The 27,899-nt window shown below is 31.6% G+C and overlaps 3 protein-coding genes across 4 annotated transcripts in view; all 3 read left to right on the forward strand.

Moving 5' to 3' along the window:
* Positions 1-9,966: 9,966 nt before the first annotated feature.
* The window catches only part of LOC128165359 (uncharacterized), an 84,812-nt gene continuing 66,879 nt past the window's right edge, over positions 9,967-27,899 (forward strand). Inside the window, exons 1-4 of one of the 2 annotated variants that reach the window (XR_008241051.1) lie at positions 9,967-10,120; positions 10,203-10,382; positions 10,616-10,760; positions 10,843-10,963. Coding sequence is in view for 1 of the 2 variants with exons in the window: in XM_052829777.1 (XP_052685737.1) it covers positions 10,118-10,120; positions 10,203-10,382; positions 10,616-10,760; positions 10,843-10,904 (390 nt within the window). In the remaining variant the exon portion in view is untranslated. Of the gene's footprint in view, positions 10,121-10,202; positions 10,383-10,615; positions 10,761-10,842; positions 10,993-27,899 lie in introns of those variants that run through there. The other variant, XM_052829777.1, reaches the window with a different exon arrangement.
* Positions 12,660-16,260, forward strand: LOC128165980 (uncharacterized). The gene is made up of 4 exons (XM_052830906.1): positions 12,660-12,674; positions 15,321-15,587; positions 15,845-15,989; positions 16,116-16,260. Exons 1-4 carry the CDS (start codon positions 12,660-12,662, stop codon positions 16,175-16,177), a joined length of 489 nt encoding a protein of 162 aa, XP_052686866.1. The 3' UTR covers positions 16,178-16,260.
* Positions 24,746-26,742, forward strand: LOC128165358 (uncharacterized). Its single transcript, XM_052829775.1, has 4 exons — positions 24,746-24,860; positions 24,962-25,147; positions 26,358-26,502; positions 26,619-26,742. The coding sequence occupies exons 1-4, from the start codon at positions 24,858-24,860 to the stop codon at positions 26,678-26,680; spliced, it is 396 nt and encodes a 131-aa protein (XP_052685735.1). The 5' UTR covers positions 24,746-24,857; the 3' UTR covers positions 26,681-26,742.

Genomic DNA, 27,899 nt, shown 5'->3' on the forward strand with positions numbered 1-27,899 from the left:
AAAAGATAATCTTTGGCCTGTTGTCGCACAGCATTTTCCCGGAGGAGGGTATATCTTCCAGGATGATTATGCCCCGGTCCATCGCGCTCGGTCGAATACAAAACTCTACACAATATTACGTCATTTTCCTGGCCTGCCCAGTCTCCCGATCTCAAGATGATAGAAAATTTATGGCTTTTAAGTAAAATAAAACTCCAATAAAAAAAAAACAGAACGTAAATTCATCGGCAAACTTATTCCATGAAATTCAGAACATTTGGTTTGATATAACCCTGTAATATGTTCAAAGTTTATACAACTCAATTCCCAGACGAGTTATGCAGGTCATCCGGTTAAAAGGTCATCTCTCAAAGTATTAAGTGAGTTTGCTTAGGTTTTCTTATGTGTTTGTGTTACTTTTAAGTACATGGTTTGTCACAGCTTGCACGGAGTGATAATTTTTGCGACTTGTTTTTATTGCATTCGTTGATACGTGACGCCATTTTAACGAATACTTTTTGCTTGATTCTGTATACTCATCAATTTTCCCTTCTTATTACTGTCGATTTTACAGGGTGTAAAATCCGATTTTCTGGATCAGCACACTGGGTCTTCCGATTCCGTATCACCTCTCTCTGAAACTGATGACGTAGTATGCATTAAATAACATCTGTATTTAAACGCGTTTTATAAGAGTTCGTTTCAAAATAGCATTGTTATATAAGTAAACGTCATACTATGGAACGCCATAACTGCCTTAAGGTATGGTACGTCATAATACATGGTGAGATTCATAAAATAAAGGGTCGTTTCTGTGTGTTAAATGGTCACCAGCCTTTGTTATATGGTGAATAGTATATAACGTATGGTGGGTAACACATATTTATAAGTGCCTCAAATACATTAAACTGTTTAAAGCTAATTTTACATGGTTGCAAAAGCACGTTAAATGGTGGTTATGATGACACAGCTTTATTTATATTATACGGTTAGAAAAATGAAGCAATGAGTCACAGCGTAAAACCATTTGGTCACCATTACATTCATATGGTGTTCTCGTATATCAGTGGGTCAGTACAGTATGTATGGTTGCCACTCCTTGTTATTGAGTGAAAGTTATATAATATATGGTTGGTTACACGCTCTAAAAGATGCGTCCAATACATTGGTTGGTTTGCAGAACATTTCATCTGGTTGGGAAAATACATGAACTGGTGACAATGGAAAATTAAATGGTGAAGTATTTTTATTACACGGTGAAAAGAGACAGTAATGGATCAATACATGAAACCATTTATTATTGTCCCATTGCAAATAGTGCATTTGGTTTAGCATTTAGTATAAACGTTATTTTACGAAGTCTATGTACTGAATTAATTGTGTATTTGTTATTTAGTTCACGCAATTCAACACTTAAATTAAGATGTTGAACTATCCATATACCGACTACATTAAGAATTTTTACGGCTATGACAAATTTTATAACCAATTCTCGCAGATTTATGTAAGTATATATATTTTTTCATATGTTTGATCTTTACCATTTTTATTTAAGGAGTAAGTCCCTTGGGTTTTATTAGATCTGATTACGCCCCGACCGAAATTATCACCTCATAATATTCAGAGAATGATTCCTTATTACTTATATTTATATAATTTTAAGCCATCATACGATTAAGTTTTTAAATGTAATTAAATAAGCAAACCCCACTGGCGCCTCAATTTGGCGTCATTTGAAGGCATGAGTTATATAGTACAAAATTGATACGTAGTGTTATCACAGGCGAATGCAATAGAAAATGTAAATATATGTACATATATCATGTTTTCTGACAATTGTAAATTATTGTAGGGTGAGAACCTAGTAAGTTGTGTGAATTGTGTTCGAAACCTTTGTATATTATATCTACAATAAAATATGTTCAAACCAAAACTAACTACACACGATTCATAAAAATCAGTGGCCGATAGTAATTAATTACATGTAGTTAAAATCGCTCCATTATTAAACAGGCAAAAAGAACTTAACTTCGCGCATATATATTGGGTATTTTATGGTGCCGATAAAACGACTAATGGTAAACTTTACAATTATAATGTGGCAATATATTAATCACTTTTCAACTGCTGTTAATTAAACGAAAGAATGAATTCTTGGGTAATTCATGCGGGATATGAAGGTGGCGACACTGCAGACAAATGTATAACTGCATTATTTATTTTTACATCTTTCTTTTCACAAATTAATCTATTAAAATAAAAAGTAAGTAAAATTAGCTAAATTACTTTTATTAAACATCAGTACGTTGGCAAATTGAAAAGGACAGCAAAATCGTCTCTTGTAGGAAATCGAGCCTGACTCATGATAATTTCGTGCAGTCTGTTCTTATTCTTAGGTCGCTGTAGGTTTCGACCAATCGATAAAGGGAGCGCGTGTAGATTTCAGTTCTGTCACTTTCTACAGAACTATGAATGATAATAGGAAATAGAAGGAATCATACTCTGTAAATGTAAATATTATATGTGAAAAGCACTTTGAACAGACGAAATATTAAAATATTAAATTTTCTAGAATTCATTATAAAATTACAATTTCAAGACAACCATTTTAAAAATGTCTGTAAATGATCAGATACAAAAAATCTCTCTCTCTCTCTCTCTCTCTCTCTCTCTCTCTCTCTCTCTCTCTCTCTCTCTCTCTCTCTTAATTTTGACTGGTCACCATGGGAGCATGTGACCAACCATATATTATATAACTTTAACTCAATAACAGGGAGTGGCAACCATTTAACATACTGTACTGACCAACTGATATACGAGAACACCATATAATGTAATGGTGACCAAATGGTTTTATGCTATGACTCATTGCTTCATCATTGTAACCGTATAATATAAATAAAGCACCAGCTATGTCATTAAAACCACCATTTAAAGTGCTTTTGCAACCATGTAAAATTAGCTTTAAACAGTTTAATGTATTTGAGGCACTTATAAATATGTGTTACCCACCATACGTTATACACTTTTCACCATATAACAAAGGCTGGTGACCATTTAACACACAGAAACGACCCTTTATTTTATGAATCTCACCATGTATTATGACGTACTATACCTTAAGGCAGCTATGGCGTTCCATATCATACAGTTGATTCCGATTCCGTATCAATACTATCACTACTATCTGAAACTGATGAAGTAGTATGCATTAAATAACGTCTGTATTTTAACGCGTTTTATAAGAGTTCGTTTCAAAAAGCATTGTTATATAAGTAAACGTCATACAGTTGATTTAAAAAAGATGGTTTTGTAATTAAAACTTAAATGGACAAGGATATAATAAATTTATCATTAAAACAGTAACTTATATATATATATATATATATATATATATATATATATATATATATATATATATATATATATATATATATATATATATATATATATATATATATATATATATATAAAACGTTATGCTTCTGACATTCTGTTTCTTTAAATTTGATAATAAAAAACAAGAAAATTAATATTGGAGAGAATCCTAGCTGCAGATCCTTTTTACTAAAAAATAAACATACAATATGTTTTGCCGTAGACTTGAATGTCAACTCAAATTTGAAGTCAAAGAAACCAAACTGCAAATTATGACGGATCATAATAAACACGGTTACGTTTATATTTTCCGATAAAAATAAGTTGCATAAAACAAAAAATGAATTAAAAATGATAAGGAAAATAAAGATAACTCTTTGGTCCCTAACATCTGAGTTGCTGGTTATCTTGCTATATAATTGATAACAAAACATTACACTATCTGAAAGCACGACACATTTAAGGTCAGATGCGACCTATTTTCCGATTATTTCTATTTTTCCTATCTCCACAATGTTAAGATTTCCACTAAGTAATTTCATAATTATATTTTCATGTTATATGATACCTTTTTTTTTTTAGATATAAAGTGTTTAATTGAAAATAATTTAATTCTGGTTGTAACGCTGCATTTGATTGGATAAAAAAATTTAGTTAAATTTGTATAACCTGGTTTGCACGTCACAAGACACGTCACAATACACCAACGTACTAATTCACTTGACGTTACGTTTGAATTTTGAACAGATTTATATCATTTTTAAAAGTAAAACGGACTCAATTTGTACAGCAAATTCCAGAAATTCCAGAAAATTAAATTATAAGGAATGAAATTCCAGAAAATTAAATTATAAGGAATGAACTCAATATCTACCCAAGTTATACTCGTATAACCTGGGTTGGAGCAATTTACGCTTTTTTATAATCCCCTTCGCGGATTTTAAAGCGTAAATTGCCCCAACCCAGGTTATACGAGTATAACTTGGGTAGACATTGAGTTCATTTCTTAAATATAAATTTGTTTTGTATGATATTCTAAGGAGAATTCTGAATATTCTAGCTCCAAAAATAGCCTGGTAATGTACCCTGGATTTTTTAGGAATTACATATAACAGGTTTAAATGTAAATAAATAAGGAATGATATATTTAGGAAAATTATTTAAAATTGAAGACTATCTCATGTGTCCTTAAGGACGTTGGATCCTGTGATCAAAAGTCTTAAACTTTTTTTTCTAAAGTATTTTTTAAACATCTACACACATAGCTGAACCAAATTTCAAAACAAAATTTTGGGGTCTATATGCTTCATTTGGCGCTACGGTGTTTTTAATATGACCTTACTGCACCGAAAGTGCAGATTGCAAATGAATTGCTTGTCCCTTTATTTTTTATTATCGGAATGAACCATTGCATCAAATACAGATTTATACTATTTAAACTAAATAAAATTAAAATTATCATAAAGAAAAATGTTATAATTTCTTAACCTAATTGATATTTTCACCTTTTTGCACTGATAAAACGCTATTTTTATCCATTACTATTTCAACATGTAATGAAATTATTTTAAAGTCTCAAACTTTTTCTCAAATTATGATAAAGTTGTTAGAAAAATCTTAAAATTTCAGAAAATAAAACAAAAAGTATGGGTCTATTATGTAAAATTTGCGATATTGCATGAACTAAGCTGATTTTAGGCAAAAGTTGGTAATCATTTCTCCTTGACTTTTATGAAATACAAGTTAAATTTGCCAATATATGTCGATAGAAATATTGTAAATTGTAAAATTGTGTTTTTCGTAACAAAATGAAGATATCCTAATGCACAAAGTATCTGGAAATTTTGTTTGCACAGAAAAAAGGTAGCGAAAGTGACGGTACTCTAAAACAAATGAGTTATAAAAAATGTTTATTTTCTTCTTAAAAACCGTCCGCCACAAAATATAGCTCCTTACTAAACTCTGTAAATATGTAATTTTTCCTTTACTATTCTATTTAAGATAGTTTAATTGACATTATAAAATTTGAATTAATGAGTAGAATCAATATATGATGCATGATTTTTAGAATAGAGGTTAACCAAAATGGCTACCTAAAAACAGAGGAATGAACCTCTTTAAGTGAAAACAGTAACGGTAAAAAATATCAACCATAACTTGATAACCTGCCACATATCTCGGTTTGCATTTTGTTGATTAAGTAAATCAGACACAATTAAACAGATTTTTGTTCAGCTAGAATCATTTATGGCGAAAATTATCATTTTATAAAGTCAGATTGAAATGTTTTATTCGTTATAAATGTAGGTAAAGAATTGAAACTCATTGTCTATAAATCGTGATTTTGCAGTTATTTTTATATGCTAAACAAATAAAAAGACCAACAACTTGGCATTGCATTAGTTTTTGGCATGAATGTTAGAGTATTGATTTAGTATTCATATGCTCTGCAATTCTGACGACTTCTAAAAAAACGATTACTCGTTGACAACAATTTTTTTAATGCAGTTCAGATAAGAATTAAATTATTCACATTTACGATATACCTAAGAATTACCAAGGTGCTGATGGCGGCCTAAAAATGTCGGGGAGTTATTGTGGCCTATTTTTGAGTATGTTATTGATATAATTTTAATGTGACAATTTTTGTACAGTCATGAAGCTTATACTTTGCTCTTAAATTGGAGTGCACGTAAAATTAAAAAGTGTATGAGTGATGTAATAATTTAGATTTGTGAAATTAATTTCGTCTTAGCTACATTAATAGGCGAATTATGAACAATTGAAAAAAATGTATGGAGAAGGCTTACATAGGCATTGCCTGCTGCCTAATCCATTTATGTAAATGTATATTTGCATGATAAAATATGTTCAAATCAAATTGGAAAAAAATAAATATTAATATTAAAAAAGTATATTACAATTTAAAAAGGCCATTCAACTGTAAAAATACAAGTTTTAAAAATGTTGTACCATCACATATTTGTATTGATTTGTATTGATATTTGCATGATTATTGACTTCCATATGGACACATAGCACTGGTATTGTCTGTGATAATTGACACTGAATTCAAAGTAATCTGTTTATATATTTATATAACTGTTCATTCAAAAAACATTTTAGATTGTAAAATTATGTTTAAATTATACATTAATATAAAATGCTAAAATGCATTTCGGGGTCCTAAATCGATAAATAAACTACACACGTATCTGGAATCTTGTAACATGTAAAAATGCAACACTGCTGATTTTAACCACATATCTTTCATTTCGGGATTGGACAGACAGGCGCGTAGTTATGGTGTTGGGGCGATCTTTATGTACACATGGTGCGAATGAAAAAAGCATGATAGGTTATTTTCTGGATGTCTTAATATATATTTTATCGACGCAAAAGCAAAGTGAAAAACGTTGTTGTGACGCAACTTCATCATTAAAACCCTCTTTAACTTGAAGGATGCACTTCACTTTTTAAACAATATAATCTAGTGTTGAGAACTGAAATTGCGCATTTTTCTGCAAGCATGAAAATTATTTCATTGTAAATATTAACAAATTAAAATATTGAAACAAACATAACAAACTTTTATAAAAAATACAATTTAAAAAATGCATTTTTATCATCACTTGCGTCGTTACATTCTATTGTAAATTCAATAGGCGCAATAGCAAAATGTCAAAAAAAATGATGTGTGCAATATTCAAAACGCGTTATTAATCATTATGTAACTTGAAGAAAATTGAAATTTTGTGAGTTAATCAGCAATTATGAAGTAATCAGCAATTATGAAGTGTGTTTCATTGTGAAAATTGGGGGGACAATGCATTTAACAACAAGAGGCCCATGGGCCACATCGCTCACCTGAGGAACATAGGTATAATACAGTCAGCTTAATGGAGTCATAAAACAAACTATCTGGGCAATGTACAATGATACATGTAGATCCTGTATAAATAAATGCATCTACACAAGTTTCAGCTTTCCTGGCTGATTAGTTTTTGAGAAGAAGATTTTTAAAGATTAACCCTATATATTCCTTTGTAAAACTTAACCCCCCCCCCCCCCCATTGTGGCTTACCCTACCCCCGGGGGTAATGATTTTCACAATTTTGAATCTACACTACCTGAGGATGCTTCAACACAAGTTTCAGCTTTCCTGGCTCATGAGGTTATGAGAAGAAGATTTTAAAAGATTTACTATATATATTCTTATATAAAACATCGACCCCCAATTGTGGCCCCACCCTACCCTTGGGGGTCATGATTTTCACAACTTTGAATTTACAATACCTGAGGATTCTTCCAAACAAATTTTAGCTTTTCTGGCTGTTTAGTTTCAAAAAAATGATTTTTAATAAATATACTCTATATATTCCAATGTAAAACTTCAATCCTCCCCCAATGTGGCCAATCCTACCCCCGGGGTCATGATTTTCACAACATTGCATCTACACTACCTGAGGATGCTTACACAAGTTTCAGCTTTCCTTGCTGATTAGTTTCTGAGAGGAAGAGTTTTAAAGATTTACTCTACATATACCGATGTAAAACTTTAACACCCCCGCCCCCATTGTTGCCAACCCTACCCCTGGGGGTCATGATTTTCACAACTTTGAATCTACACTACCTGAGGATGCTTCAACACAAGTTTCAGCTTTCCTGGCTCATGAGGTTATGAGAAGAAGGTTTACTCTTCATATTCCTATATAAAACGTCGACCCCCCCCCCCATTGTAGCCCCACCCTACCCTTGGGGTTCATGATTTTGAACCTACACTACCTGAGGATGCTTCCACACAAGGTTCAGCTTTCCTGGCCTAATGGTTCTTGAGAAGAAGATTTTTTAAAATTTCTCAAAATTTTTCATTAATTTCTAATTATCTCCTCTTGAAAAAGTGCATGGCCTTAATTTTCACAACTTTAATTCCCCCTTACCTAAGGGTGATTTGTGCCAAGTTTGGTTGAAATTGGCCCAGTAGTTCTTAAGAAGATGTTGAAAATATAAAAAGTTTACAGACAGACAGACAGTCGGACAGACAGACGACATACAAAATGTGATCAGAAAAGCTCACTTGAGCTTTCAGCTCACGTGAGCTAAAAAAGTAAAACATTTTCGTAAAATGATTTGTTTTTTTTATATATTCTTATATCAACGTGATTGTTCTAGAAGCATCCCTGTGTCTATTTTTCTGCGTACCCATGAGTGTGCTGCTTATGAACGAGTGCTAGCATAAAACGCTTTTTGTGCAGGAACATTGAGTTTTTGATTTGCTTTTGACCCTAAATGTCAATCCAGATAATCCATCTTTTCTTTAATGTAATGAAACTGTGCAATTGCCTTTAATACTTGGATAAGAAGTTCATGAAATAAGTAATGGGGACCTTTATTCTGGAGCTTATTTTCTAAAATGACTTAGAAATTGTTTATATATATATATATATATATATATATATATATATATATATATATATATATATATATATATATATATATATATATATATATATATATATATATATATATACAAACAAAAATTAAGATTGTATTGCACAAAGATCATTATGCATTTACAACATACTTTTTTGTTTTAGGAAGATATAATATTCAAGGGTGTAAGCGTCATTTTTTAAGTTATAAAATACAAAACTTTTTTTAAACAGGTAATTAAACTTTTATTTTGATTTATGGTTTATTCATCAGGCCTGTAAAAACCTTGAATTTCTTTATCAAAACAAAATAGAGGTAGCAGAACAGTTCGCCTGCACTGCAATTTGTGAACTGCAAAATGTAAATTAGTGGAGTTATTTTTCAAGCAGACATATAATTAAAAGCAAAATTCATCCTCTGTTTATTTATTATATTTGATCCTAGATTTATACTTGGTCTGATATTTATCTGATACTCTCTTAATCTTTACTATATATTTTATATGTTAGAAAAAAACCACACACACACACACACACACACACACACACACACACACACACACACACACACACACATATATATATATATATATATATATATATATATATATATATATATATATATATATATATATATATATATATATATATATACTATGGATTTACTACTCTAACCGACTGGTTTTCATTGATGATAAAACAATCGTACTGAAGGGGCATCTTTAAGATATGTTTAAACAAGATGAAATCAAAGTATCCAATTCACACATCTCAATAATTGCTGAATATAATATCGATGTGTAAGGAAATTGTTTTTATAATAAAAATCTACCAGGAGATTTCACACATGCATAATAACTGTAACCTGATCGCCTATACATGTTAACAGCTGGAGGCTTTATGCAGTCTCTCTATTTCTATCAAATTTGATATATTCCCGACAAAGTATGCAGAATACTAATAAGATTATGGAATGTTTTGTAACATTATTACCTTACATATATGGTTGGTGTCTCTTATTTGATTGATGGTAATTTTAAAACAATGTCAAAAAAATTACGGCGAATTTCAGTGGCCTAGTCAGTGTAACTGAAAGCCCCCGCGACACCTTTATAATCCATTTAGCATACAACGTAATGCGTTCTTTTTAATTAAAATGAAACTGAAACTGGGCGGTGCTCCACTTTAGCATAAACATACCAACATTATAGACATACTGTTTTTTGAAAATGAAATAAAAAACCTGAAACTCTATTGGTGGTGATATAAGAGCAGATCAACATGTGTTGGACTTACTTCTTGTGAAGAATCATCAAGAGTGTAACACTATGGTAATATGTTGTAGTATATATAAAAAATGTATGTCCATTTTTTAAGCTAAAATTCATAATAAATTTTTTTTTGAATGTGCAGTTTCGGTACTTCTTGGTTTTTTCATTGGCCATTTTACTGCTAACGGAAGATGTTCACGCCTGGAGAAGAATCAAAAAGTTTTTAAGAAAAGCTGCAAAGGTTATTAAAACTGCCCATACTATTCATACTGTAGTGAAAGTCGCAGCAACGGTGTTAGGAAAAAGATCAACGAATGACCAGGTAATGACTTTTTCGTGATTTTATTGTATAAGCTATGTGATATATAAAATAAATTACCAAAGTTTTGTCTCAGGAACGATAACTAAAATCAGTCATATTGATCATCAATACATTAATCACATTGTGCATCATATTGATAATAAATTATAGATAAAAAAAATCGTAATTCAAGTTTACACCAATATAAAATCAAAAATAATAACATTTTGTTGTTATTACTTTTTTATCAACAGGTATTTAGTTTGAATGTTTGTGATTTCCGCTCATTCGATCTGGACGATGATCAGCGCATCAGTGAAAAAGAATTGTCAACACTGATTGATATTACTGGATTTGTAGATTTGGATGAGTTCTTTGAAAAACTGGATGTCAACAAAGGTAAAGCGGACACTTCACTTACAAATAAAGATGAATGAAAAAAGAATTATATCGATACATCTGTCTCTAATTTTTTATGCAGATGATGTCGTCACTATAGAAGAATACAACAGTTCCCAGATTATTAAGGAAGCGTGCAGCTGATTATTTGACACGGTTTTTCACTCTGTAGTAATTTTTTTTATTTTTACTATTTTTCTAACTTATGATTAAACTTCTGTATATAACTGCATTTTAATTTTTTTTGACAAGATTTCTGCCGAAATAAAACCTCTTGTTGGTTTTTCCCTCAAATCGTATTTTATTTACACATTTCGAATTTTTTTGTGGAATTGTGGATCCTCCCTGATGCCATGTGTTTACGGTATACGACAATTGTTAAAATATTCACACTACATGCTTTCATAATAAATATAAAAAAATATAGCCTCTTATTCCTGTTGAAATATGGTTTTGTGTAATTTTTTGAGCCCTAGAAAACACGATATAACCTGATAAAAAGACCGAATTTTTGAAGAACGTTGAAGGGAATATACTTTTATTTTTATCATGTGTAACAGAGCAAAATGATGTCACTGTTCCTTGTCAATAATGTTTTCTTCCTTATTACATGTTGAACTTTCAATGAGAATTGGGGTCTAAGATTCTCATTGTAGAGACATCCCGACCTCGTTTCTGTGATATATGTGAAGAAGGTGATTAAAAATTTCTCCACTTTGTAGAAACATAAGAGCTAAAATCTTTTTTTAAAACACACACACCTTTCAAAACACAAGCTTGAGTACAAGATGAGATCATGCATATCATAATAACAGCAAAATCGTCGGTGTCCGTGAATGAAATCGAAAAAATATTTTAGTTGCAATAAAAGGAAATGGAAGCAATTTTATTCTTCACAACTTTTTTCTGAATACTTCTGAACTATCATGCATAGCACCTTTGAAAAAATAGCGGAGATACATAGGCCGATTGTTAAAAAAAAACTAAGGGTCATTGTATATAACCATGCACGGTGAATGACAATCTGCCTTTTCTCTTAATAGGAACCTTAAAAACTTTATAAAAAATACTTAAAGATAAAATAAATAGACTAATCTTGACATAGTTTGATATGAAGAAAAAGAAATAAACATTAAAATTAAGCACATTCTTACATTTTATTAAAACATTTTAAAATAAAATGATTTTAAAACAAGATCCATTTAGATTTAGAAATTTTCAAGCTAGACACCATTTTTAATAGGCACCGTCACACAGATACATAAATCCTTCAGTTTCGTTACACCCGTTTGCACACCTGTAACTCGTGGCCGACGCGAAGTATTCCTCTCGTGGTCATAATGTTAGTAAATTAATTCTTGTTTTATGTGCATTTTCTGTTTGTAAATAATGTGTTAACCTATATTGCTGATGTTAGTATTTTCCTGGCTTAGAAAAAGTTTGTAGTTTGTAAAAATGGAAAAAAAATTTTTATCGCGACCGAGTGGCACGACGTTAAGACATGTAAGTCCACATTGGCGAGACATCTACAGTAAAATACTTTCAGCTGTCAAGGGATCTGCAGCTTATTCAGTTTGTATTATAAATGATTTACTAAAGTGTACCTTGTACAATATTTTGCTCTACATATTATATGTTGCAGTTTGTTACTTCATTTGCTTTTTTACAGTATTTTGACTATTGTTTTACTTGAATTTCTGGTATGTATTATATGTATGTATGAAAAATGACAGTCACAAACTGTCAACCATCTCAGAAATCTGTTAAGCGAAATACGAATTAAAGCAGAGCAACACGGATCTCTAAAATGATAGAGGTGGGATTAGGTGTCTAGGAAGAGTAACCATCCCCTGCCGACCGGTCGCACCCGCCGTGTGCTCATTGTCAAGATCATGAAAAATGGAAGAAACCATAGTCAGTCCGGTGTATAAATAATGGTATAACAAGTATGAAAAACGTCATTCAACATTTGTCCTAATGAAACATTGTACTTGTCGATAAGGTCATTGTATCGACCATAAAACTCGCGTAAAGATGATTTTAATCGAGTAGCATGCCTCGTTTGATAAATTGTTCGCATATAGAGCTTGCTCTTGCATAACGAATAAGCTGAGAGACAAAAACCCCAGAACCAGGTGATGTTGGTGTATTGCTACATAGGAGAGGGAAGTTGACGATGGAAAAAAATTAAATCACCACGTTTATCATATAGTTTTTAATTGTTGTAATGTTGCCATTAATGTCTTTTTCTAGTAAAATATCCAAATATGAAATCAGATGTTTCGGAATTTATTGAATGTTTTATTTCAAACTCACTTGGATATGTTGAGTTAACTTAAGAGGGAAAGTAACAATTGTTAATGGAAAACACATCATCAATATATCTAAATGTGGAGTTGAAGCCACAGCAAGAGCTCTATTTTTTTCTTGAACAAGCTTTGGAATGAATTCTGCTTCAAAAGAATATAGATATAAGTCAGCCAATAGAGGAGCACAATTTGTACCCATGAGAATTCCGTCTGATTGTTGGAAGACCTGGTCTCCAAAAACTGTTGTAAAAACATTTAAGTATGTCAACTTCAGAGTACTTGTGTGCAATGTGTGCAATGATATGCATCCAAGTGGGAAAATGAGAAGGCTTACAAATGAGTTGTAGAGATAGCGGCGATAAAGGAGAAATACAATGTATGGCGGACAATGCCTTTTACAAGTAGTATTCAGCTTTAAGGAGGCTAAACGGTCTGTAAAGTTACCATCAGCTTTCCCTTAATTTTTTTTAATGATTGGTAATCTATAATCTATTTAGCTAATAAGATTTCCTATCTTTATGCTCTGTTGGAATGTTTGTGTACGTTCTCTTGTTAGGGAGATTTTTATTGAAAAGTCTAACATATGGACGGAGAAAACAGGACTGTTGTAGGTGCGACTAGACATAAGAGGGAAATGGAAACTATTTCTGAATAATGAAGTTGTGTAATCTGATTTATTCTTCGACTGTCATCGGCCATTTTTACTCTTAAATATGCCAACTGAGATTTGAATGAAGTGCAGTGTCTAATAGTTTAAAGACGTATACATGTGTGAGGAGTTCTTTCGCAACTAAAATACTTGTATACTGCTGAAACGAGAACTGTTTACGTAAATGAATTGTGGTTATATAATTAACGAAAATAATTCGTATCTAAAATGCACGCCAAATTATATCGAAAAAGTTTATATTATGTAGACTTTGAATATTTTCACTTTATTGCTGAACGCATCATATCCTATAGATAATTTATGAATCCTGAGTAATATTCTGTTCACGCTTTTTAAAGCGCTAAGCATAGCTCAGCGCTTTATTGTCGTTAGACTTCTATTTCCGGTGCAAGGAATAACTGCCCTCTATGAGCAGAAATATGCATCATTTAAACTGGTAAGAGGTATAGGGAACCAGTTATATGGGTGACGGAAATGGCCGAGTAGATACGATTGGTTTGCAGGGCTTACGTACATCAGCACGGGATGCTACGCAGTGATGAAAAAATATAGTGCGTATTCAGAAGCTAAAATACAAAAAAATAAAATCGATTCTTTGCAAGAAAATGTCAAAAACTGTGATAAATTATTGTTCAAAAGATATAATTTGTGATTTTAACATATCTTTTTTCAGGCAAGTATCCATATACAAGTCGTGTTCAGCTTTAATTCACATCATCTTCAGAAAGTAATATATATTTAAAGAAATCTGGCCTTCGATACTTTAAATTGATATTCATTAAACATAAACCAAAATTTCAATAAGGCTCATTTCCGCCTACGCTTGCACACAGTAAATTTTCTTAGAACCAAGCTAGGTTAGCGCTTTTCAGTACTTTCAGTACTTTGATTTTATATTGATTTTTACTATCGATTTCTTTTTTTCTTTTTTTATTAAACACAATAATTGGTAAAAAAAAAAAAAAAAAAAAAAAAAAAAAAAAAAAGTAATTGATTCGTTTTTCTAAATAAGTGGATTCCATTGGTAAAACAGAAGAAATATATAAATAGTGACATTGTTACGTTAAAAATCTTTATAGAAAGTTTAATCTCCCAGAAGTGGAAAAATACAGATTCACCTTTTTAGAATTCAAATTCATTTGTTTTATTTTCTTTTTTGCTGGTTTAGTTTGCTTTTATTTTATGCATTTATAAAAAAGGTTTGGAAAACCATATATAGATCCTGGCGAAATTTAATTAACCATTAACTACCCTACCTTCTTAATGTTTACGTGACAGATATTAATTTTTAAAATAGTGTTTAAAAAAAAGTTTGTCAAATGTAACAAACCAGTCACTACAATTCAAAGCAATTTTCACGCCTTAATATATCAAAATGCGTGTGATGTAAATACAAAATTAACAGGAGGGCGGTTCTTCCTACTTCAGCAAGAAATTTTAAACATCATAATGTTTTCAGAAAATGAAATGAAAAGCCCGTAAACTCTCATGGGGTGTCGATATAAAAGTAGATTAATTCTGTTCTTGGCATATTTTCTGCATAAAATCAACAACAGTACACAATGGTAAATTTGTTCATAGTGGAAGTATATTTTGTTTTCCTTTATTATATCTTCCGTGTCTTTTAAATTGATTATTTCTATTTTTTTGTTCATTTTGCAGTTTCGGTACTTCTTGCTTTTTTCATTGACCTTTTTACTGCTAACGGAAGATGTTAACGGCGGCTGGAGAAGAAGATTTAGAAAGTTCGTTAGAAAAGCTGCAAAAGTTGCCAAAACTGTGGCCACCGCACACACAGTTGCAAAGGTCGCAGCAGGAGTGGTTGGAAAAAGATCTACAGACGACGAGGTAAGAAATACTTTGCTGTTTAATTCTATGTATTTACTACCTGATTTGTAGAATGGCATAAAATAACAATTCTGAAAGAGTAAAGAGTAAACACTTATAAAATAAAACCTATGATAAACAATATAATAATTACTTTATGGAATTGTACTAGTATTAGATTTTAATAAAAACTACGAGAACACGTGTATGATTCTTATTAATACGACTTCAAACATGGTCAGGTCATAATGACATTATCATTTTTTTTATTGACACAGATTATTAGAGTGAATGTTTGTGATTTCTATTCATTCGATCTGGATGGTGATCAGCAAATCAGTGAAACAGAGTTGTCGACATTTATTGATATGACTGGATTTGAAGATTTAGATGGATTCTTTGAGAAATTGGATGTCAACCAAGGTAACATAGAGCAGATCAATTAGAATACACAAATAAAACGTTTATTGATCGTAAAACAAAGTGGGGATTTGAAAATGAATAAACTACAGAATTGCTTTTCATATTGATTTTAAATTTAATTTGCAGATGATGTCGTCACTATTGAAGAATACATCAACTCACTGTTGATAAAGGAAAACTGCAATTGATTGTTAGACTCGATCTTTCTTTCGTAGTTTTTCTGATATGAAAAAGTTTCTGTATATAATCTTGTTATTGTTTATTTTTTGTCATCCGTTTTGGGGGTTTTTTTGAGTGAGAGGATTGAACTTCATCCCTGTCCATTTAAAACCTTTTACAAACTCAGATATGTATGGTTAAAAAAATTCTTATTAATAAAATAAATGTTTCTTTAGGGTCTTGGTGATGTAAATGGGTAAAAAAAAACCGGAACGTAATCATAACATAAATGTATCATGGTGGTTTTGGTAGTAAGATTGAGATATCATCTCATCACTGCCATTTAAAACCTCTCTTGGATTCGGATGTGTATGGTTCAAATAACGGTATTGATACATAAATAGATGTTTACAAAATAATTTGATAAAAAAAATCGTTGATACAGGTAGCCATTTTACCGATTTTTTACGGAACATTTATGTTTTATTTACTTCGTTCGGTACACAGCAAAATGTGGCTAGCATTAATCAGTGATCCTGTGTTTGATTTATGCTCCATGTTCCCCGTTTCATGCGTTTTATCCTTATAGGAACAATCCCGACTCTTCATATCAAAGTTTATCCGACTTCGTTATTGTGCTCATTCGTAAAACGTGTTCAAGCTTTCGAAAAAAACGTGTTTAAAATATTCTCCAGTTTGAAGAAACATACATTATATATAGGAAAATCTTATTAACTTTTTAAAAATCACGTCGTTCAAAAAAAAAATTAAGAGAAATCAGATATATAAAATTACTAAATAAGTTTGTTTTTAATTTGAACTTTAAACGAAAAGGTTGTCCACAAATATGTATCATAAAATGCATTTGACACATACTTCTTAAATTGACATGACAAAATGACCGAAAGTCTCCCCCTCCAATTTCTTTTCGTTTATAAGTAAAATTAGATCTGAATACAATGAAGGGTTCAATCAATGAGAAAAGATTTAAAACGCATATGGATATTTCTTTTGCTTACAAAAATAACATGGACGAAGATTTGCGTAAACGGCTACGGCTAATTATGTAAGCGCGAAAAACATTTACTTCCATGTCTGGCTTTTATATAAACAGTACTCCTTAAAAAAATATCAAGATTATTCTTTTAAAAAGTCATGGCTTATTTAAGCCTGCTTGTTTTATTTTTTGTGCTAAAATTTCTCGGATCAAAATCACAAAAAAAAATCGACAAAAGAAACCTAAATGTCTTTATGGTTTATGACCGTGAATGTAATTTGATGACGACAGTTATGCTACTTTGTGAACAATGTAATTTCAGTAAAAGTTAGTGTTCCTTTGTTTTAAAAGAAGTTACTCGCATAAGCATCTAGATTTATTACCAGTTCTTTTGGCTATCTAAATCTTCTATAAAGCTTTTGGGCAAAAAAATAGTGTTTACAAAAGATTTACCATCACATGTCCATCCATAAAAACATACATTCACCGATTTTCGTCTCCATAAATATTTTTTCATATTGAAAGTCTTATAAGTTGACCTATAAATAGAAGCTTTAACTGTATTCATCATTCTTTCGACACAAACCACACACATTTCCAAGTTTTTACTCCAAATAGATTTTACATTCATCAGAATGAACAACAAAAATCATTTTTTGTCACCGACCAGTAAGACAATATATATATATATATATATATATATATATATATATATATATATATATATATATATATATATATATATATATATATATATATATATAATCCAAAATAAGTAAAGTTAATCCACACAAGTAATAAATAATAAAAAATAACAGAAAGCCGATTCAAAACTCTACCGGTTTCATTAAAATCTTCAGGAGTTTTGAACAATCACCATAGATACATAAGATACATACATTTCAAATGATCATTGTGACGTCATATAACATCAAGTATATGTTGCGCTTTTCAGAGTTCATTATGACGTCATAGTATAAGCGTTTTATAATAGTACGGGAAAAACATAAAATATATTCAAATATTCCATAATTGTACAAGAAAAACATAAAATATATTCAAACATTCATAATTATAATGCATTCAGTTTTGGTTTATATAATGAAATGAAATGTTTTTCTTTTGTTTCACGCTCTTTTTCGGTTGTTGCTTTATAAAATTTATAAATAGGACACACTGTAAAGTTCGGAAAAATGTTCTTGGCACAGTTTCTGAGATGTCCGCTAACAGCCGTGCACTGGTATTTTGTTTCACGAATTTGTTGTCGGTGGACGGTCATTCGATGTCTGAGGGTATCTCCGGTTTGACCAATATAGTTTTCTCCACATCCTGCACATGTAATAACGTAGATTAGATTGGAACTTTCACATGTAATAGAGGAATGTATATTAAAATTTCTGCCGTTTTTGAACTTGAATTGGTGGCCTTCTTGTAGGTAAGGGCAGGTTGCACATCTTGGCTTCTGGCATTTACGGACATCTGGTGTTTCTTCGATATTTCCAAATTTGGCACGGGTTAAAATCTTTTTCAGAGACGGACTTTGTCGTTTACTTTTGATGATCTGAAATTTGTGTAAGAACATTTTTGCCAAGAACATTTTTCCGAACTTTACAGTGTGTCCTATTTATAAATTTTATAAAGCAACAACCGAAAAAGAGCGTGAAACAAAAGAAAAACATTTCATTTCATTATATAAACCAAAACTGAATGCATTATAATTATGAATGTTTGAATATATTTTATGTTTTTCTTGTACAATTATGGAATATTTGAATATATTTTATGTTTTTCCCGTACTATTATAAAACGCTTATACTATGACGTCATAATGAACTCTGAAAAGCGCAACATATACTTGATGTTATATGACATCACAATGATCATTTGAAATGTATGTATCTTATGTATCTATGGTGATTGTTCAAAACTCCTGAAGATTTTAATGAAACCGGTAGAGTTTTGAATCGGCTTTCTGTTATTTTTTATTATATATATATATATATATATATATATATATATATATATATATATATATATATATATATATATATATATATATAAATTGTTTTCTTATTTAATTTTTATCTATAACTCGCCGACCACTGTGGATTTTATTGTGTTTCAATATATATATATATATATATATATATATATATATATATATATATATATATATATATATATATATATATATATATATATATATATATATATATATACAATACTGCGTGTAAAACTATGGTTTATTATTTACATCCACTGAGTATGGTTTCCTCTATTTCTTACGGAAATTAATAATTGTAATTCATAGCACTATAGAATCTGACAGGGCTGAAATATACATGTCCCGTTTATTGATTGGTCGAAATCTTCAGAACCTAAGAAAACTCACGCACTGCACGTAATAGTTATGATGAAGTCAGACTCAAATTACCATAGGAAACGATTTGGCTGTTTCATTTAGCAAACATACTGATGTATATTAACCGTAATTTTGTTAATTTTACTTACTTTTTAAATCAATTTATTAATTTGTTGAAAGAAAGATGCAAATTTAAACTATATTTGATGATTTATTCGAATTATGAAGGTAGCGATCATTGCAGAAATTTTTTTATATAATCCGTTAATGCGGGTTATGTATTGTTTCTGCAATGTCGTCACCTTCATATCCCGCATGATTCACCAAAGAAAACATTTTATTGTTTAAATAAAGTTAGTGAACAAACATTAGATACACATTGTAATATTATCTCTAACTCTAATTTCATGTTTTTGATATTTCCTTTTATTTATCATCTCTATATGGTTCTTGTGAACTGCTGTCGTACAATAATTTAAATATGTCCTTTTTATATTAAAAGAAAAATCAGCGTTGCGTACAAATGTGCGCACTTTCACTAACTAATACTAATGACAATAATAATGATAAAATAACGTTGTGAAATTGAATTATACCCTTATCATTAACAATATCCAAGTCAATCACTGACAGTTTCATGAATAGCTCTTGTTGCAAATATATGTATCCATTTAATTTTGACCTGTATATATACTCTTCCAAAAAAGAAACGCAACATGTAGTATCATTTTGTCAAAAGAATTTTTCGTATATAAAATAAATGAAAGCAAGTTTTGTAATGATATGCTTAGGTTTCAATATTACCAGGGATGAATCTAAATGGCAAAATTTGATGTGCGATCAACCGTAACTGTTGCGAAATTAAAAATAGGAACATTGTTCGATTGGTGTTTCAAGAAAGTGGAAAGCGCTTTGCACGCCTAAATTTTTGTTAAATTTTATGTGTGATGTGTGTTAACAAAAAAAGACTATCGCATGAATTAAATGTTTGCCCTTGTTGGCTGTAGGACGGTTTTTACGTATGCCTAGATTAGACATTGTTTCGCGCAATATCGCAATAGGGCGTCTCGAAGCTGGGGAGTCACAATATCTTGTTGCTCAACATTATAATGTTCACAGGAGTACAATCGCTCGTCTATGGCATAGATATTTACAGACTGGGACGTCAAATGATAGGCCGCAAACTGGTCGTCCGCGTATTACAACTGCGCAACAGGATCGCTATATATAATTCTCCATTTACGCAACAGGACAGTTACAGCATACCTGGCCTTCGCAGAATATCCGTACAAACAGTGCGCAATCGCCTGCGGGAAGTTGGACTGCGAGCCAGACGACCTTATTTTGGTCCCATCTTGGGGAGACAACATCGGCGTGCGCGGGTCGGATGGTGCAACACAGTTAGGAACTGGACTTTAAGGAATTGGAGAAGAATCTGGTTTAGTGCTGAAAGCAGATTTATGCTACAGTACCGAGATGGCAGAGTGCGTGTTTACAGGCGAAAAAATGAAAGTTTTGCAAACAACTGTGTTGTAGAAGTTGACAGATTCGGTGGGGGCAGTGTTATGATGTGGGGAGCCATTTCTTACAATCAACAGACGCCACTGGTTCTTGTTCCAGGCAATTTAACGGCGCAAAGGTATCGCGACGAGATCCTCCAGCCTCACCTTCTTCCAGTCATCAACCCACAGAGAGAGGTTTTTCAGCAAGACAACGCCAGACCGCACACAGCACGTGCTACTGTCGACTTTCTTGCTGACCACAACGTCACTGTGTTACGCTGGCCATCCAGATCCCCGGATTTGAATCCCATTGAGCACCTCTAGGATCAGTTGGATATACGTGTGCGCATACGTCAACCAGCCCCGCAAACTCTTCTGCAATTACAGCAGGCACTACACGAAGAATGGCAAAGAATACCCCAGGTCCAAACTCAACGTTTGATTCAATCAATGCGGAGACGAGTTACAACAGTTTTGCAAGCAAACGGTGGCCACACAAGATACTGATGTATTTGTGCATCAAAACATTCGTTAAACCTTTTGTTTTGAATTTTGTCTTTTTGATGATTACAACTAACACAACGACTATCATTATGAAAATTATTGAACTGTTCCCGCAATGTATTAAGTATCTAAAATTTATTTTTCTATCTGACAAAAACTTGTTAAACAAGCATTCTGAGAGTATTGCATAAGCAATACACGTCCCCTACCGGTTTGTAGAAATTTATTTGATACACACCGAGCCCGATAACAAACCCGAACATTAAAAAATTTGAGTATAAAAAATTAATTTTCTCGAAAATATGTCAAGCAGACGCTACAAAAGTGTGAACTTGATCTGTAGTTTGACATTTTGAAGCTGGTCAGCAAGTTTCATGTCATTCGTCAAACCCATAAAGAAAAAAAAAACAGTGGAAAACTGAAGTGGGACAGACAGACGGACGGACAGACAGACTGACGGACGCAGAGGAAAGCTATAGTCCCCTCAGGTGAAACCGGTAGGGGACTAATAATACATTTTGCGTTTCTTTATGGGAGAGTATATATTCCATTTGGAAATATGTTATATACATTTAGTATTATTTTGTTGTAGGATGAGATATCTGTTTCTTTTTAGGTCACCTGAGTAAAATCAGGTGACCTATTGCTATCCGTTTTCGTCCGTTGTCGTGCGACGTGCGTCGTGCGTTGTTCGTTAACAATATTACATTTTTAACATCTTCTTAAAATCTATAAGGCTAATTGTTACCATTTTTGGTGTGAGGCATTTTTATGGTAAGAGTAATCTAAATTGTAAAATTCTTGGCTCTACCACCCCCCAGGACACAACAAATGGGGCCAAATATGAAAAAAAAGCCAAATTTTTAAAGATCTTCATCTCTTCTCCCACACTTGTAAGGAAAAAACTGGTTGCATGGTTATGATGTCCATGAAGCCCTCTACCAAGTTGTTAAATTCATGGCTCCTGGATCAGGGTTCTGGCTCTTGGGTGGGGCAAATATATAACCATATAGTAAAATGTATTAAATCTTAGAAAATCTTCTTCTCTACTCCCATACATATTTGTCAAAAACGAAATGCATGATTGTGATGTCCATGAAGCCCTCTACCAAAATTGTAAAATCCATTACCCCTGTGTCAGGGGTTCATGCTCTAGGGTGGGGCCAATATGGCCATAAAGTAAAAAATTATGAAATCTTTAAAAATCTTCTTTTATACTCCAAACATGTGGGCAAAAAACTAAATACATGGTTATGATGTCTACTAACTCTTCTACCCAAATTGTGAAATTCATGACCCCTGGGTCAGGGGTTCAGGACATGGGGGGGTGGGCAATATGGCAATATAGTGTTAATGCATATAATGTTTTAAAATCCTCTTCCCTATTCTCACACGTCTGTATGAATAACTGACTTCATAATTATGTTTACCAGGAAGTCCTCTACTAAAATTTTAAATTTCATGTCCCCTGGAGTATGGGTTTTGACTCTAAGGCAGGGCCAAAATAGATGTGTAGGTGTTAATGCATATAATGTTTAAAAATTATCTTCTTTACTCCTAAACACCTAAAAGGAAAACTGAATTCATGATTTTGTAGACCAGGTCTTTATGTTTTTTGCCAAAATTATAGGTTTCATAGTTCTTTTTGAAAGATTTCAGGCAGGGAGGTGGTCGTCATTACAAATTTATAATTTTTCTACTCCAGAATGAAACCCAATTAAATGAATACATGAGACTCCTCGACAAGTTTGTGTATGGGTTATATGCTACTCAGTTGACAGTTATGGCCTATTGGCCTCTTATTTATTATTGTTTTGTATTTTAGTAACAAATAATTCTCGTGACTACGAGTGTTTTTTTTTTTAAGTTTTATAGCGTAGAATAGCAAATTATGTTTAGTTCAAGCGTGCGGAGATAGCTATTGTGGGGAGTGTACCACATCTGTATGATAAAACCATTGTAAACAGACACATTTTATTCTATACGTCATCACAGTTCTGCTTTTAGATTGTCAATCTCATGTCAATGAACCAAATAAACGTAACCCAGGATTTGGGATTTCCAAAGTATATGCATGAGAATTATTTATTCAAGTCACGTTGTTAAGTCACGGTGTGATATAAGAGAGGCATACTAGTTAGTTAACAGGCTTTACAGACATCAATTATGTATTTCGTGAACGTTTTCAGATCAAAGTTTTTAATCATACAAAACTGTCCACTGTATCAAGGGAATTAAAAATTCATAAGGTCATCTTAATTTATTTTTTTAACTTCAATATTATGACCTGATTTAGGAATATGCCTGTACCTTTTAGGTATCGGATCATGAGAGAGAGAGAGAGAGAGAGAGAGAGAGAGAGAGAGAGAGAGAGAGAGAGAGAGAGAGAGAGAGTTTTATTACGAATAGATTCAGATAATACATTTCTGTAATACTTTATGCACATTATAAGTATATATACCATATTTAATTTAAAAAATACAAAAACTTTTTCCTTAAAAATTGTTTACTGAGGGTACTGTGTACAACACAACAGTTTATCTATTTTGACGGTTTCATAACACGACACCAAGTTAAACATTACTTGATCTTCGCAATTTCCATCTTTACGAAAGTGAATTGTAAGCATCGGTATCTGTCATGCTATCAATGATTCTAAAAAGGCAAAAGTAACAAGTCTCAAGAGACATCAATTATGTAATAGGTGACGGTATCAGATCAAATAATTTATAATATTAGAAACCAAAGAGCAATATTTCATCAAAGCTGTTTAAAACTAATTTATTATGGTATTATGGTTCTGAATCTTATATGAATGTCTAAAGAAATGGATAAAAAAAATTTTTACGTGTGTTGACTAAATGAATGATTCCACTCAAGATTTGGGAATGGATTACGAAGCTAAACAGCTGACGTAATGCAGTTTCATTTTACGTAGATTATATGTGTCTTAAAGAAAATAAAGAATCATATAAACATCATCGCAGTTTTAGTATCATCATTACCTAGCCTACTTGGCTAATGTCTCTCGTTGTGATTGACGACCATTTCCAAAATGGTGGTTTAAAAAAACTCAATTGAATTTTAACAAGCTATTTAGTATAGTCCAGAACAAATGCAAACGTGATACCCTAAATCATTAATATGCATATGATGAAAATAATTAATTGGACTGAAACTGATTTATTACCTTGCGGCGTTGTTTTAGCACAAAGGCACAAACATCAGCATCAAGTTTTCAGAAAATGAAATGAAAAGCCCGAAAAGACTTTCGAATGTCGGTATAAAAGTAGAAACATTTGGTTCTTGGCATATTTCCTATGTGAAATCAACAGGGTTAAACTATGGTAAATCTGTTTATAGTGTTTATAGTGAATTAAGATTTTATAATCATTATTTTCGTTTTCACCTTAAAAATTGATTTCGTTCTTTTTTGTTCTTTCTACAGTTTCGGTACTTCTTGCTATTTTCATTGACCTTTTTACTGCTAACGGAAGATGTTAACGGCGGCTGGAGAAGAAGATTTAGAAAGTTCGTTAGAAAAGCTGCAAAAGTTGCCAAAACTGTGGCCACCGTACACACAGTTGCAAAGGTCGCAGGAGCAGTGGTTGGAAAAAGATCTACAGACGACGAGGTAAGAAATACTTTGCTCTTTAATTCTATGTATTTACTACCTGATTTGTAGAACAGCATAAAAACAACTATTTCCAATGTCCCTTATAATACGAGACCTGATTGGTTAACAAGCCGGGTGTAAATTCCCGTGCCACCTGCTGAAGCTGGGTGTAAAAAAAATGTGATAGTAATATCTTTCATGTTTACACGTGCACCCTTCAGATCTTTGCGCAAAACGAAAAAATAATTGGTCAAAATTCTTATTTATTAATACTCTATTGGTATGAATAAATTAATTTCAGTACAATTAATATTAGTTAATTTATGGTTTTTTGTATCGCACTTATTTCCCTTGAGAATTTATTCGAGTGCAAAGTGGTACAACTCTTACAAAAATCGTCTGCAAAGAACATGGCAAACAGATCTGCTTCTCATACAACTTCCGAAAGTGTTTAGAAAAAAAGCCAACTGTTGTCCCAAAAAAAAAACACTTCTAAAAGGAAATTAAAATAATATATAAAAATTGCTGCGAAATCATTTTCTGGAAAAAACACGGACTTTGAAAAATTTGTCGCCCATCAATTAAATGAAGTGCTGTATCATTTTACAAGTATCTGGATTGAAGAAAAACTAATGAAGAAATGTATAAATCATGGACGCTCGAAAATGCAAGGCATGTATGTAAAATTCCCAATACTTCTAATAACAATTGACATAATTAAAGAAAAAGAACTTCATCAAAGTATTGATTGCTTTAAAACAGCAAAGGGCCGAGTTAAAAATAATGGAAAGGATGATGTGGAACATTATCTAAGCATTTAATATTGTCATCTTAAAAAAACAAACTATACTCAAGCGTACATTCATCAACTGAAACTCCATGTGGGTTACCAAACAAAGTCAAAATAGATATACGGCTAGACTAGAAAACATGATAGAAATGATAAAAGGAACTTTTAGTGTTGCAAACGATCCAAATACAGTAGAGATTTGTCAAGAAAACCCAAGATGAAAATTCGGGGGGGGGGGCTGTACGGTGTATGGAATGATAACAAATATGACTTCGAAAGAGTACCTTTTAAAACATTATGTGAAAAATAAAATAATTATGTCTTTGTGGAATTGAAATGTCTTTTCATAAAAAGTATAAAACGTGTTTGATTATTATTCATACAACTTCAAACATGGTCAGTTTAAAATAACGTTGTCATTTCTTTTTATTGACACAGATATTTAGTTTGAATGTTTGTAATTTCAACTCATTCGATCTGGACGATGATCAAAAAATCAGTGAAACAGAGTTGTCGACATTGATTGATATTACTGGAGCTGAAGATTTAGATGAATTCTTTGAAAAACTGGATGTCAACAAAGGTAAGATAGACATTTTAAAATACACAAATGAAACGTTTATTGATCGTAACTCAAAGTGGTCACTTGAAAATGATAAGTCAATACAATTGCTGTTCTACTCTTACTTTAATTTGCAGATGATGCCGTCACTATTCAAGAATACAAAAGTTCACAGTTAATAAAGGAAATCTGCATCTAATTGTTTCACTCGATTTTTTCCTATGTAATTTTTCTTAATAAAAACATTTCTGTTTAACTTTATGTTTGATTTTTTTTTTTGTCATTCGTTTGTTTCTGATTCTGTTTGAAAGGGGTTTTGTTGATAATATTGAACCTCACCCCTGCCTATTTAAAACCTTTGTTTTGTTTTGAACATATTTTATTGATTACTCAAAAGGATAAGAAAAAAGTTCCTACAACTTACGAGTTCTTCTCCTAATTCAAAACCTCTCGCAAGTTCAGATGAGTATATGATTCAAATAACGGTACGTATGTGTTAAATAATTGTTTACAAATTCATTTAAGAACGCTTACGTTTAAATATCTTTTTCTTATCTCTTAAAATGAAAAAAAAGAAACTTTTCCAATGGTACCTTATTATCGGTTACGTAAGGTTATGACGATTTTAAGAATTAAAAAATATTATACAGCTTGTTTTTATATTGAAACACAAATGATAGTATACATATTTGTTTAGAAGAATTCTATTTTATGTTATAAAAACCAAGGGGTTTTTTCGGTCACTAAAAATAAATATTACACTGTAATAACAAAGAAAAACGTTGATACATTTGAATTATTTACCTTTTTTCTAAATTTAGAGCAAAATGTGACTAAAATTTTTCAGTAATCCTGTTTTTAGTTCCTGCTCCGGATTCCATGTTTTTCCGTCATGAGAACAGCATTTCAAGATTTTTGATATAGAATCATTCACGACTTCTTACATGGACTTCGTTTTTGTGATTTTTCGTAACATGTGTACAAACTCGAGTAAAAGTGTGTTCAAAATAGTCTCTAATTTGAAGACACGTCTACGTCAAGAACGTTTATGAACAATTAAATTAGAAAAAAATCACGCATGCATGACATATGAAGTTTACATCATTACATCACAGAAATCGACGTTTTTGGCTGAAAAAAGTCGATGAACTACACAGTAACTACTTAAAAAACAATTATGAAGATAAGACTTTACAAGGCTGCTTTCATTAGATTTCGGAACTACGGACGTTTGTGTATATGAAAAAAGAATTCTCAGCGGGTCAAAGACATGATATATACTTCTTAAGTTTACATAATAAAATTACCGAAAGTTTGCCCCTTCCCTCCAATTTCTTTATTCCTCTTTGATATGTATGATTGAATCTTAATGCAGTGTGGCGTTAAATCAAGGAGGGGAAATTTAAAAAGCATATGGA

The sequence above is a fragment of the Crassostrea angulata genome, chromosome 10 (assembly GCF_025612915.1).
Source record: "Crassostrea angulata isolate pt1a10 chromosome 10, ASM2561291v2, whole genome shotgun sequence".
Classification (NCBI taxonomy): Eukaryota; Metazoa; Mollusca; class Bivalvia; order Ostreida; family Ostreidae; genus Magallana; species Magallana angulata.